Source organism: Osmia bicornis, chromosome 14 (genome assembly GCF_907164935.1).
Source record: "Osmia bicornis bicornis chromosome 14, iOsmBic2.1, whole genome shotgun sequence".
In the NCBI taxonomy this organism is placed as follows: domain Eukaryota; kingdom Metazoa; phylum Arthropoda; class Insecta; order Hymenoptera; family Megachilidae; genus Osmia; species Osmia bicornis.
In genome coordinates this window covers 1533549-1548042 of record NC_060229.1, presented here as the reverse complement: position 1 = coordinate 1548042, position 14494 = coordinate 1533549, and the positions used below count along the sequence as shown (strand labels likewise).

Genomic DNA, 14494 nt, shown 5'->3' with positions numbered 1-14494 from the left:
TCTGATAAAGTATCCACGTGTTATGCTCTACTTTCCATTCTATATTCTAATTCCTTTACTTGGATATCGCTTTTCAAATACAAGCTGGATCGTTTACTTGGTACAACGTATCGCGTAGTTTCGTATGTTACAGTAACACCTGTTGAATCGGACTAGCTTATATATATCCATCCCAACTATCCGATGCTGTAACAAATCGCAAATGGAAGAAGGTTAAAGCTCCTTCCTAATTTATGGGGTTTATGCTAAAGTTTCGGGCACGAGGCGGGACTACTGGCCGCTTTCCACGTGAGATTCGTTTACGATGCCGCAATTGAGCTGTGAAATTACCGACTGGTTTGTTGCAAGCCGCTTATTCCCAATGCAAAATTCACTGTATCCCGTTACGTTCGTGATAACAACCCACGAATCGTGAAATTCGACCAGCTTTATCGCTGAAACCTGCCCCCTTTGTGCCGGATTAATTAATTAATCCGCGATCAATAGCACTATGAAAATCAGTGAAACGAAAATATTGTCGATGTGCCAAACGATAGTTTATTAATATGACAATTCTTGTCGCATAAAACTGTTCTAATAAAACTGTTTCTCGAGAGGTTCATCGAAATCCTCGAGAAGAGGTTGGGATCTCCTTGTTAAACCTCGTACGAGACTCATCCACTCCAATTATTTCACGTACCAAAGCATCTCAAAATCATTCAAAATAATTAGTAAAAAAAAAAGGGAGGAACGGGTTTTTGAGTTCAAGTACTGTTTGATTCTCACGAGAGATACTTAACGATTTTTCGTTTGGCTATGCAACCGGCATTCTCGAGAATCTAAGAGCAACGTAACGAAGAAATTGGTTTCGTTAGAAGTCTGTACCGATACACGGTGAGTAATTAGTTTCATTGAAAGTCGGAGGACGCCACGCGAAAGCTGCTTGCAATTCTGTGGAAATGCTCAAATTATTTTCCACGGCTTTCACGTGCAAACCTGTACCGATTTTAAAATCCGGGTCGTGGAGTCCTCGAGGATTCCGGCAAGGAATTTATTCTAATGTTTCCAGGAACTGATTGAAAAATTGGAATAAATTTTCAACTGAACGAAAAATATTCATTCATCCATGTCAATCTGGTAATTTTATTTCTATACGAACGAGGGTTTATTAATTTATCGTTTGTTCGAGGTCGTTTGGCCGAACCAGTCCCCCCATTACCATAAACTGATTAATCGATCCGAAATAATCGACGTAATAACGAAACAATTTGTATCGCGGCCCGTAAATCAGCTTCATTACCATATTAATTCAAAATGCGCATCGAAAGAGGTCGATCGATGAGAATCGAGATTGTGAAGCATCGAATCGAACAGTCCTTATTATCCTGTTGGCTGACACCATGAATTTTGGATAACCTTAATTAATTAATTAATTTCAGTTGCAAAGCCTTCGCGAATCCGCGGCTATGCTTATTTCATTGTTGCATTATTTCCAGCTAGAAAATTCAATTAATATTGAATGAAAGAAATTTCGCTAATTTTTGTCATTAAGATTTTTAATTTGTAATATTAAATTTAAAATTTTTTTTATGGAGTATCTCTCCTGCGTCATTTTAGTTAAGTTTTAATGAATCACTTTGTAAAAGCTTTGATGGTTCGTAGATTATGTTATCTGTTCAATGCCTTGTAATTTCATTTAACGTACAACAATTAATCATCGTCGCTCGATGATGGGAACACAACGTTCAACTACTGATCGACAGCTGTAATTATAATACACCTACTCATACCCATAGGATGAAATTTACCCTTTCATTAAAAAACATTCATTGAACGGTAATTAAAATTGAGTGTTTATAACCGAAAATGGTATTTCTGTGTTCAATTTTGATCGATCAAAGTTTCATGTAACATAAACGGGTTTCCGAAGTAGAACCGCATTTCTCGACTTTGCGTGACAGTTCAGGCAATGTTCTGATAGGCGAGCATCGATGCAGAAGGAAGTGGTCGTTAGCAACGAATTAGAAACTTCGAATAGCTCTACTTAATGGCTTTCTCTCGTTAACAGAGGTAGTTGCTACAACGCAACTTCGCAACAATGTTGAAACGTTGCATTAAACTATCATACAACCAAACAACAATGATCGAAATGGAAATGTGGAGCTCGTAATATTGACATTCTACCCGGAGAATAAACCAAACACAATAGTATATTTACCAAATGCAATTTGTGTAACTTGCGGAACAAAACAAGAAAAAAAAGAAAAATATAAATGATAAGTCAATGATAAACAATCATACCGTGATTGTATGCAAGTATCTACTTGAGTATCCCTTGTTAAAACATGCGACATTTATGCGTCTAACGATGGTGTTAAGGAGCTATTATTTCATTGCCCATTTCGTGCTCCACGATTTCTCTATATAGAGAGGTGCGACACGGAATGACGACTTTTGTTTAACGTAGCGTGAAACTAATCGAGAACGCTTTAATGGGACAGAATGAAAGAAGCTGGAAGTAATTCGCAGCTGCTTTGCGGGTAAAGTGATTCGCCAGACAAAAAGAATGCATTCGACAGAAGGTATTCACGCGCAAATGAAATTATGGTTCGTTTAAAACGTTCACGATTCACGTGCGAATGCATACCGCAGGTAGAAAAATAGTGACGACGATTTTGTAACGTCGTGTTTTAGGGAAAAAGTTAAACAAGCACGTACAATATAAGATCACGTTCCGAATCTTAGTGAGAAAACAAACGGAGCGTAAAATTGTAATCCGGTCTTTCCGAAAATCTCAGGCGAAACGGAAAAAAGTTATCTGGAATTTCGTCAGGCGATTTGGAACCACAACCGCGTTCTCGTTTCCTACTACTTCCAGAAGATACACACTACCCGAAATTGGATTTAGTTGAAGGGGCAAGTTCGAAGAATAACTTTATCATCCACCTATAACGAGTGTTCGAACCTTTTGCTCAAATCCTTAGTAGAACTCCAAGTTTTAGCAGTAAAGAATTGAAATGGTTCAAATGGTGGATTAATTTGACGTCTTAATATCATTCTTTGTTGTTCTAATATCAATAATTATGATTATTATAAATAAAATAATCATTACGTTACATGGTTTCGTCTAAACTTAAGAAAAACTTTGCATTGCAATAATTCCGATTTGCATAAATATTTATAAACAAATTTGACATTGTTAGAAGCGCGAAACCTTCCTCTTTAATATGAATTTAGTTATATGTAAATCGGACTTTCCATCTCTGAGATATGACAAGTTGAAGAGAACACTAATTTTTCCTTCATTCGCGTGCTGTGGTCAGTGATAGATGCTGAGTCAGCGTATTTTTACTATTACTATTTACTACGTTACGCACTTCCTGGAAGAAATGTAGGTCACTCATTCATAACTCCGTGCGTCTTGAACGAGCCTTACGCGTATTCTTTAAACTCCTATATCTCGGGAACCAGTTGAAATATTCAATCACAACAAAATGCATTTTCAAGAGCATGCTTTCTACTATTATTAACTTTACTAATCAATATTCTTCTGTGTTTATACTAAGTGAATATTGCATTTAAAATTAATGTTACATTGATATGCACTAGGAAAATGTACGTGCATAGATAGTAGGTATGTTATGTAAGCTTTTCCTAGAAAAAAATAGGCCACCAGATATGAGGACATATACATAATTTCTTATATCTAAAACACACCTTACCACCATAATTTCAACCCCCGTATCTCGGAAGCGAGTCGAGATATCGAAGTGGGGTAAAATGCATATTTGAAAGCATATTTCTTTATTATTTTTAGAGATATCTAAAAAGACTTCTACTAGGAGAATATCTTATAAGAATATCTTTTTTCTGATAAGCCTCTACTTTTGTCTTTGTAGGTTAATGGTACATTGATATAAACTGAATATACAATAATAGGTATATTAAGTTAATGCATCAGTACTTTAATTCCAATAACATACACACAGGAGAGTAATTCTGGATCCATAAATTAAATGCACATCGACATATAATTCTCATTACCCTTTATTGTAATAATAATAATTCATTGAACGATAAAATGAAAGCTGAAATTGTTCCTTTCATCGTGCTTAAAAAATTTATGATGAAGAGGAAATGACCTCTTTGACACGGAAAATTAAACGTTAATTAAATTGTGAATATTATGAAACTGGAATTGTCTGTACTTTGTATATGGACAAAATTTTCAAATTTCGAGATTCTATGACTGTAAAATCTTGTATTATTGCTTTTCAGGTTCAATAAGCAACATAGACGGCGCCGAGTATCATTGCAACAAAACTGCAGTGCGAAAAGTTATCAGCGGAGTGGTTGGAGCGGCAAGTTCGGTCACATCTATCCAAGTGGCAAACCTCCTTCGACTTTTCCGAATACCGCAGGTACGTGCCCCGAATCGCAAAGACAGTTAGGTGTGTACTTAAATTAGCCTCTTTATTAACCTGACAACGTTACAAATAGCACGTCCGTACGTCTCTGTATAAACTTTCATTTATACCCATCCGTATATTCTCCATATCGTCAAAGTAGCTTCCCTCTCTTACGATTATTAACACACCGAAAGAAGTACGGGTTACCTTTGACCAGCGTCGCAAATTTAATATAATAATTAAAGGAAGTTCTTAATTAAAAGTTTAAAAGAAGAAGAAGTGACAGACTCTAAGCTAAAGAATAAAAAAAGCTGACGAGCATCTTTTTTAAAAGAATGAAAATACTAAGTTGCAACGAACTGTGAGCACATCTGAAACTCCACAAGAGCCGCGACCTAAAATCATTCTAGCATGAAATCATCCGCCTTAGTCGGCGATATATCAAACAGACTTGATGGAATTTTTAATTTTTCACGAAAATCCGAATTTGCTTCTTCAAGCGTATTCAAAGTCCTGTAAGACGATTATACGAACTGTTGCATTTTGTTTTTACTTTCCAAACATCAAATTATACATCATTTACCATTTCAATTTCTCCGCTTTTACAGAAATGTCTGAAATCAACGCCAGTTCCATTGGATTCGATCAGTTTCAACAAAATTCCTCGCGTTTCTCGTTAATTTCGAATCTTTTTCTTCGCTCGGAGCAACGATCTGCGAATTTTACGTAATTCTACATCAAAGAACGCGTCTTGTCGTTTGAAAGCAACGTACGACAGAGAATCGCAAACGGGGCAACAATGAGAAAGCACACGGAGAATGTTCTAAGATGCGTCCTTATGCAGTCGCGAGTCTTCGCTTCACAAAGTGGACTGGGTGTTCTTTGATACAACCAGCAATCGCGAATATATATCCGCTCTAATTCACCTGTACCTACTTCGTACAAAAATGAAACGCGTAGAATAAAACAACCGTGATGAATGTATACTGTTCATTGTTACGCGTCTGTGATTTTATCAGTAGAACGAAGAAAAGTTAGATTCAAATTGGGAAAATTGGAATGTTTATAAAAAATGCTCCAAAATTTGGAACGATGGTGTAGGATGTACGGGTTTGAGTTACATCCTCTGGTTGTTAGGTCAGAGAACGAAAAAGAAGAGAAAAGGTATGGCTAAACAAAAGAAGGTATCGTTTGCCAATGGAACAGAGCAAGCAAAGTTATGTGCACATGTATTGTTATCTACTGGCAATAGATATAAAAAGCTGCCGGTCGGAAGTTCCATTTTCATCAGAAGAAAAATTATGGGAAACGATAGGAATACTCTTTTCTTCTCTTTGTTGTCTTTTTTTTTATTGATATGTAACTTCTGTTCTGTGGCTTTATTCGCAATCTTTTATATTTATTCGTTTTTGCAATATTAAGGATTTGCACGATTTTATTCCACGATATTACAGATGTAATATATCACCGGGGCTTTATTCGCATGAAGTAGTTTGAAAATGAGCTTTCATTGAACGCTTAGAAGATAGTATCGATACGAATTACCCCAGTGGTTTACTAGAGAAATTTCAAAGCAATCTAGAAACGTTTCCGGTGCAACGAAACTGCGCCACATTTGCATCAAGCTTAATTGCACGGTATATTAAAGTCCTTTTCTTCCGTGAAAGATACCAACTGCAATTTAACGACGGATATTATATGCATTACCGAGAATCCAGTCATTCTTTCATTTAAATTTGATCCTGTCATTCATCTAATGCAGTTTCTAAAACCGCTCCACATAAAGGTTCGCATTAATTTTGAAATTTCAAGATGTTTTCATATTTCAAATTGAAACTGCGATTACTATTGAAGGAAAGGGTGAAATGGGACACTTAACACGTGTAAATGTTCTTGAAAATGCAAGATAGAGAGTGAATTTACACTCGTTGCTTTCAGGAAATAGGTTCGATGTTTCAAACATGTTAACGACCTCGTTCACTTTTCCCGGTTGTACATTTTCCTCGGCTGACACTTATAAAAGCCTCTTCCAACCCCATAAATTTCACAGTCGATGTTCGACTTGCGAGAAGGTATCGATTCATTGGAACCTCGATATCCTGGTAACCCGATAAACTCATGTGGGATATATTTCACCGTAAATCATACTTTTAAAAGTTTTATGCAATTTTAATGTTTTAGCATGAAAAGTTTAGAGAACAGCGATTTACTTCTAAATTATTTATTAATAGAAGGGACCTAAATATAAATGATCTTTCTCTATTTCTTGATACAGGTGAATAAATTTTTTATGTAATTTTGCGAATAAGGAGATACATCTGTCAGCTTCAGTCTCGTTTGATTTTTATATTCCAATAACGTCAAACTGTAACGAACGTATTGGCTTCCAGCCAGAAGAATATTCAATACCGTGGCTGAACAATCGTGCTGAGTAGTCAAACATTGTTTGCAGTATCGAATATTTGACAGGGCATTTTGCAAAATTCTAATCAAAAGTATTTGGAAACGAAATACTATTGCCAAATGAATAAGTTGAAGGGAAACTGCAAATGGTACCATATATTATTTCACAATATTTTTATACGAATAGCAGGGTTGCGAAAAAAGAAAAAGGCACGATGTCCATAGAGTCGAGAAAATCTATACAAAATGGTATGGAAATTCAGCCAAGGCAAGAACCAGCTTCGTGTCATCAATCACAAGATGGTAAGGTGGTAGCAGTGGGTTCAAATTACGAACCATCGAGCTTCACAATCCTATATTCTTCATCATCTGTACGCGACTTCAAATTTCACACACGGCTCATATTAATCAATCCGACATGACTTTTGCTTTATGTGACCTACAGGACGAGTTTTTTTGATACTTTGTTCTCATAGAAACGCGAACTTTTTCGTGGAACCGTGGAATGGACTTTCGTGCACCGCAAAAAAGGTAATAAATTAAAAAATTAGAAGTATCGTAGTTGAAAAAATAAAAATCTCCCAATTTATCCGAAGCTCGAAAGAAAAATAGTTTCATCTATGCTGAGACACTAAAAGTGGCAATCGATCTCCCTATAGTTCAATTAATGGACGTTTCACTGAACAAAGAATCCTTTATCACCGTTCATTAGTTTCGATACTGCAACCGAACTTCTGTGTTCAATTGATCCGACAATTCGATTTTTCTATCTAATACCGTAGATATTTCAGGACATTTTTCTGGTTGCTTCCTTTCGGTGCGTACGAAGCAGCTTGATTTTCCGGCTCGTTGTACCTAATGTTGAAATATTACTATGCTAATGGCTTCGATCGTTCGTCGCGAAAAGATATACGTACATGTATTGGCAAACGATCGAACCTTTACGTATGCACAATTACGTCTTATCTTCCAAGCGTTTCGCTGCATTGGCTGCTTTTCGCGTAAAACAAAAGCAATAGTACGATAAAAACGACTGCTATCCACGGTTCGATTCTCTTTCCTTTCTTTCTTCGATTGTAACTCGTCCATTTTCCGCTCCCCTGTTCACGTTCGTTTAATTCTGATATTGATTTTGTCGCGCGAAACAGCTGTACGACCGCGTTTTCCAACATATTGTTTTATTACATTCGTTCATTGAGAACAAGGGTGTAATTTGAGGACTGGGTGGTTGCAACCCGCCAAAAAATGTGACTCCCCTCACCATTCTAAGATTCTTTATATATTTAATTGGAGATCTTGGAAGAGATCTAACGAAATGGGTTGATTTGTAAATGAAAATATTCTACTGGTACAATTTGTAAAATTCAAAATTATTCAAAGTTGATTTCTGAAATTTTTAATTTTTTCGTATTTAACTTCTTATTTATTTATTATTATAACCAGACCCAGCTTCTAAAAAACCATCTAGAACGAAAGAAAAATTCTTTTATACATTCTTTCAGTGAAATTCAACGTGATGAACGATAAAAAGTTTCCGAATAAATAAAGAGCTGGAAGCATTCGTGGTAGTGAATCGAAAGTTTGAAGAGTGGTAGTAGTCCCAGTGCTTGTACTTCGAGACAGAATGCTCAACAAAATCGGCTCGCGAAGCCTCGAAAGCTCGAACTTTTAATAGGACCCAGAGCGTATTTGCAAAAAAGAGAGCTGGATCAGGCAGAATGTAAATTCGAAAGCTGGGCAGATTTCATTTCAGCCCGTAATTCCTGACACCGCTTCGTAAAAAGGCGCGTATTCGCGAAACAAAGGGGTGAAAAACTCGCGACTTGAAGAAAACTCTTTTCAGGATGGAACTTTTCAAATGGAAAGCTGAACTTTATTCACATTCTGCAGTATACTTATAGCGAACATAAATCAACAACCCTATGAAAGTTGCTTTTCAACATTATCGTATTGTTACGTTTTTCTAACCCTTTCGATAGAATTATAAAGGTAGACTAAAATTAATATTATTTAATTATATTTCTGGTTAAAGAAACGCAACGAGAATAATGGAAGCTACAAAATAGTGAGTTTGCGTAAAAAAATTTGAAATGCTTGAAATTTTTGAAACGGCTTTTTCCACGTTATATGAAAGGCCAGCTTCAACAGTGATCCAAACTTCAACCTTTGATGGATCTAAGTTTGTTATTAAACTAACATATTTGACCTGCTGTCAGGGCTGAACTTTCTAACAAACTTGGCCTACAACGTGCACATACGGGAACGCAAATATAACCACCTTTGTAACCAGATTACATTGCCAGCGACCGCTTTGAAATACTTTCTCAATTATTTCATACTGATTTCAAAGGAAAATTACTAATGACAAATTTTTACCAAAATAACAAATTAGTTGTCACGGAATTGAAGTTTTATAATTTAAAATGTTGAGTTGCATAAAATGAACAAATAATAAATTGAATTATATTTATCACTCACCAACGCAGTTGAGCTCGTCACTTGAACAGGACAGCGTGACAATTTGGCCGGAGCAGATATCGGTAAATTATTGGTACATCGTTGACACGTATCCCGAGACTGCAGAAAGGGACCATCTGTGAAAGACATGGTAATAAGTCACGTCAGTCAAAAGTTTGGCTGTTAACCGACCGATCGGCCGATTACTCGCAGGGAACAGGTTTCAATGACATCCACCCTAGGCACTGATTTGTCTCATTAACTTGGAAATTCGAAATAGGACGATTTCTCAACCATTATATTACCGATATGATATAATAGGAGACACTTAGAGCCAAATGGATGCAAATGAAATCTTTTTGAACATTCTTTTTTGATATTAAAAATGTTATGAATAACAATTTTATCGACTTTAAAACGAGAGTCATAAAAAAATCATTGATTTCTTACGAAATACTGATCGCGAGGATAAATAAACTGAAGGGGATTTGAATTTCATTCTTCCTCGTAAATTTTTACTACCTTTCCCATTTAATTCTATCTTTCTCATAATAGTGTATTATTAAAAAAAACTGATGAAAATTGGGAAGAAGAGGACCATAATATTACAGCAGAGAGAAATTTACGAGTAAATGAACGGCAACTTCATTATAAGAAAAATTTAATAAAGACCACCGTGAGATATAAAACAGCGAAGCCGAAATTTTGTTGAATTTGTCACAGAAAAATGTATTTATTCATCAATTAATTAATGTGACGAATATCAATACAATTCTATTAAGTTTCAAATTATTATTTATTTAAATTAACTGCGTAAAATTGGTTTCATGTTCAAACGAAATTGGTTACCAATAAAATTAGCAATTAACATCCTCGTTAATTGATACTCACAAAGTGAAATTTATGTAAACATTTTTCATTTATATTTGCTGTTTTCCAACCAAGAAGAGTTTCATAATGAAACGTTGATGAAAAGAATTGTTTTTCGCCACTACTAATTATTATTTAACGTTCCTTCTATTTATTTTTAATTATTCGCTTGAATTGAATTTTCAATCACCAAGTTCGGCATTAACCCATTTCTCGAAAATGTTGGTAAATTTTATTAGGAAATAATTAAAAATCTAAAATCCCAAATTTCAAAAATTCTTGAATTCGAAACACCTGTATCAAAGGACATGATATTCGACCTGCTAAAATCACGTTTTTAAGAATCGTATCCCAAGAAACTTGAAAGAGTTTGTTTTTAGATATGAGAAGGATTCGAATACGAGCGTCTGCTTTCGTTTATTTCGCTTTTATCGAGCTCGGTGCAAGCGGGCCTGCAATTTCGCGCGGTTTGGGCGCAGCCGGTCCGTTTCAATTAACGATAACGTCGTTTAACCGATGCACAAAGAGATTTGCAATTTCACAGCAGCCTCCAGATGAGACTACCGGTAAAAATGCAAACATCCTGACCTAAGAAGGCGTTCGTGATTACTCGAATAAGTCAGAATTCAAAATGAATGACGGAGATACACAGAAACAATGAATCATTTTGAAAAAATTGACACGTCTCAAAGGAATACCACGTCTGAGAAAGCTTGATAAATATGTCCGCGTCATCGTACACGAATTTACCAGATGGTAAAACGTAAGGAATGGGTAAAATAACGTGCAGTGTGCTGTAGAGAAGCCGAAGCTGCTCTTACCGTATCGCGAGATAACGGGGACTCGTTTCTCGCTACATAAACTCATCTTCGAAGAGCACAGCTCGTCGAACGATCACAAATATACACTATCGAACGAAAATCCTTCGTCTTCTGCGAAGAAGACCAATCGGAAGCTCGCTCGAACGAGCTTCTTCGTTACTGATCGCGAAAAATGTCGCGTGACCATCAGAAACTGTTCAACCGAGATAAATCGTCATTTTACAGAGATGGATTTATAAATGAAGAATCGTAGATCATTGGAATTTGAGGATCGATCATTGGAAAAAATGGATGATATTCGTATCGTTTTATAAAGAAAACACCCGAATGATTCACATTAACATCGTATACTATATCATAATCAAAACATTTGTTTAGACGCGTTGATTGAAAATTCTTAATTACTTGGTATCTCCTAATTTTCCAACGGAAAATCCTCATTTGCTTTCACAGCATCGCTTCGAAAATTGCTGCGAAGCAAACGGGCTGAAAATTGTTCAAGTCAGCAGTTCGATAATTTCATTGAGTTACGATACGTTGTTTTACTTGAGGATTAAATTTCTACAGCGTTATACCGCTCGTAATGGTAACGACGTGTTAGCATTGTTGTGAGAGGAAAAGCGCTGACAAACGAGGGGAGAAAATTCACGCGAAGCTAATGCAAGTTTCCAAAATATTTCACCCCTCGAGAAACTTTACAAAACTCCTTGCTACATTAATCTATGACGCGAAGAAGATATGATTACACATACCTGTGTAATAATTTAACACATTACATGTCCATTAAAATCTTTTGTATAATTTGCCCCTTATTCGTTAAAGAACTATGTCTAATTTATTCTAATGAATAATTCTTTTCGACTTACTCAGAACGATGCAGTGGAAAATTCCTTTCTGCTCTGCTTTCAGGTCTCTTTCTTCTCAACGAGCCCGGAGCTTTCCAACAAGCAACGTTTCGAATATTTCACACGCACCATACCGAGCGACCATTACCAAGTAAAAGCAATGGTAAACATCGTGTTAATAATGGGCTGGAGCTACGTGTCCATCATATACGAAGAAAGCAATTACGGTATAAAGGTAAGTCACGTGCGTTTTGTTTCAAATTTACTCATTAATTAACAACCTAACGCGACACGTAAACCACTCGCTGTTCGCTTTATCGTAAAAAGATTGATTTATTAATATCTGACAACAATTTCCGATAAATTTAACGTGGCAGAGTACGAACGTACAAGATTCGCGGAGCGTACACCAGCGCACGAGCTTCTCGTAAATCTAATATCGAACTGAGCCAGATGTCTTCCTTCGAAAACAAAGGACACAGACCGGATAAATTCTGTTATTGTAAACATGAAATACGTTACACGCGAACGTTGAAATATCCGCGAACTGTTTTCATTTCTGTTCCTCCTTCTTGTATATGTTACCGGCAACGAATGAAAAACATGCATTATATTGAAAAAAATGATACAAAAATGCGATCTGGTTCGTGCGAAATTCTGAATGGACAGTTGATCGATTCAACCGCACAAGAGCTTTCAAATAATGCATTTATCTGACAATACCATCGCAACTAATCGCTGCAGAAATTTCATTGCATTCAATCCAACATGAAACAAATTCCATCGAACGCTGTAACACGATTTTATTTTTAAATAATTGAATACCATCGGATCAAGTTACCTGAAATTTCTATTCAAAACGTGAAATACAAATTTCGTTAACAAATAAAACCTCGATGCTCTATTTCATTAAATTCTTTACGGCCTGAATACGATTCAATTTTATTTATATTTCCGAACGCGTGGAACAAATAAGTTTATTGTATCTTTCGTAACCATTTGAAAATTGTATTTATTGCAAATTAAAATTAATAAAATAATTATTTTCCAAAAAAGGAGAAGAAAATTGAATAATGCTTTCTTTTATCGGAGAATCTTAAACAACGATCATCTGGCATTAATTTAATCGTGAAACAAGTGCGGTATAAAGCGTGTCACTCGAACATCTCATTAAAACGTCGCGACAATGAAATTACCTGATGAATGCGATGTAAATTGCCGTTGGTAAGCGCGTGCGTGTAAACGAGCCGGTATTTCACGCGGTTGCACAGCAACTAGCGAAACCTATTCGTTGCCTATTACAAAATTAATGAATTGCTTCGCCGTTCGAACATGTATTTTACGCCCGGTTAATTACAAACTATGAACTAACTGATTTGAAACTTTAGAAATTTTTTAAATTAATTGCAAACCGACCCATTATTCCTTACTTTGCAACTAGAAATTCCAAGCTTATGAGACTCGTGGTTTGAAAGAAATACGCAAAAGCCTCTTCATCATAAGGAAGACTGAAAATTGCATTTTTATGTCGCCGTTGTTGTCCTATCCGATTGGATACGTCGAGGATGAAAAATGCGCGAAAGTGCCCTCGGTAAAATAACATTGGATGCATACGTGATACGCATAATACAGAAAGCGTGCCATCCGTTATTGTTTTTGTATGATACTTTCTCGTATAGGATCAGCTGAAACGGATTTTATAGAAATTCTCTCTTTGTACACTTCTGTCACCGGAATTTCCTTCCTATTTTGTTATATAGCATCTTGTATTACTGGTTAAAGAAATTTTGTAATATCTTATTCAAAAAATGTTTAATCCTGACATTAATTTCACGAAAATCACCGTGAAACCGATTGTAAATAAATCAATTGTAGTAAACGTGAAATTCGACCGTTTTCTGCGGATATTCATGGGTCAAAACATTTTAATGGCGTTAATTTAATTAGTCTAATTTAACGCGAGTTACTCATTGTGATTACCGGACCATGAATCTACCTTTGCGTGTTCAGTCATATAAATTATTACCAAAGTAGACAGGTATTAGATACCCAAATTAAAAAGTAATAATTAACTGAATTAATTAAGATCTAATACACACTGCTCTAAGGGTCAACTAATTAGAGTCTCAAAGTCTTACAGTGCAAGTTCATTTTCATTGCCTCAACAAATGTATTAAAGTAGGCACGTAAGAGAAGTGAGAAAAAGAGCAGACAGTTAATTAGGTTTTTCTGAAAACGCGCGGCTACATAATAACCGACCTTGCACGGCCGAAATTAGCCGCACGTCAACCGCAGAATGAATGCGGTTTTGTATGCATGCGATATTCAGTGAAACGGATGATAATTTTGCGCTACTTTCCAGTCCCAGTTTAATTATTAATTTCGACTATATAATCCCTTAACACTCATTAATTTTACACAGTATATGCACACATTAAATGAATAACAATTCCACCCTTCAAAGTAAAAATTATAAATCTCTACCGTAAAGAGAATGATGAATTTGTTTGTCACGGGTCAACAAAATCAAGATATAACCTTTGAGTTGTGGTTTGTATACCGTAATTTCTTCTGCAATTGCAATGGTAATCAACACGATACCATACAACATGCGATAAAAAAAATGTACGCCTTTGCCAGGTGTAATAGGATCAAATTAAAGTACACAAGGATTTATCTTCCGATACATATTGAACGAGATTAAAACGTG

The 14494-nt window shown here is 35.8% G+C and overlaps 1 protein-coding gene across 1 annotated transcript in view; it reads left to right on the top strand.

The window, feature by feature from the left end:
* LOC114872558 (metabotropic glutamate receptor 2) overlaps window positions 1-14494 on the top strand; it is a 70030-nt gene that overhangs the window by 43094 nt on the left and 12442 nt on the right. The window contains exons 3-4 of the mRNA XM_046288781.1: window positions 4258-4400; window positions 11849-12019. Coding sequence (XP_046144737.1) covers window positions 4258-4400; window positions 11849-12019 — 314 coding nt within the window. The remainder of the gene's footprint in view (window positions 1-4257; window positions 4401-11848; window positions 12020-14494) is intronic.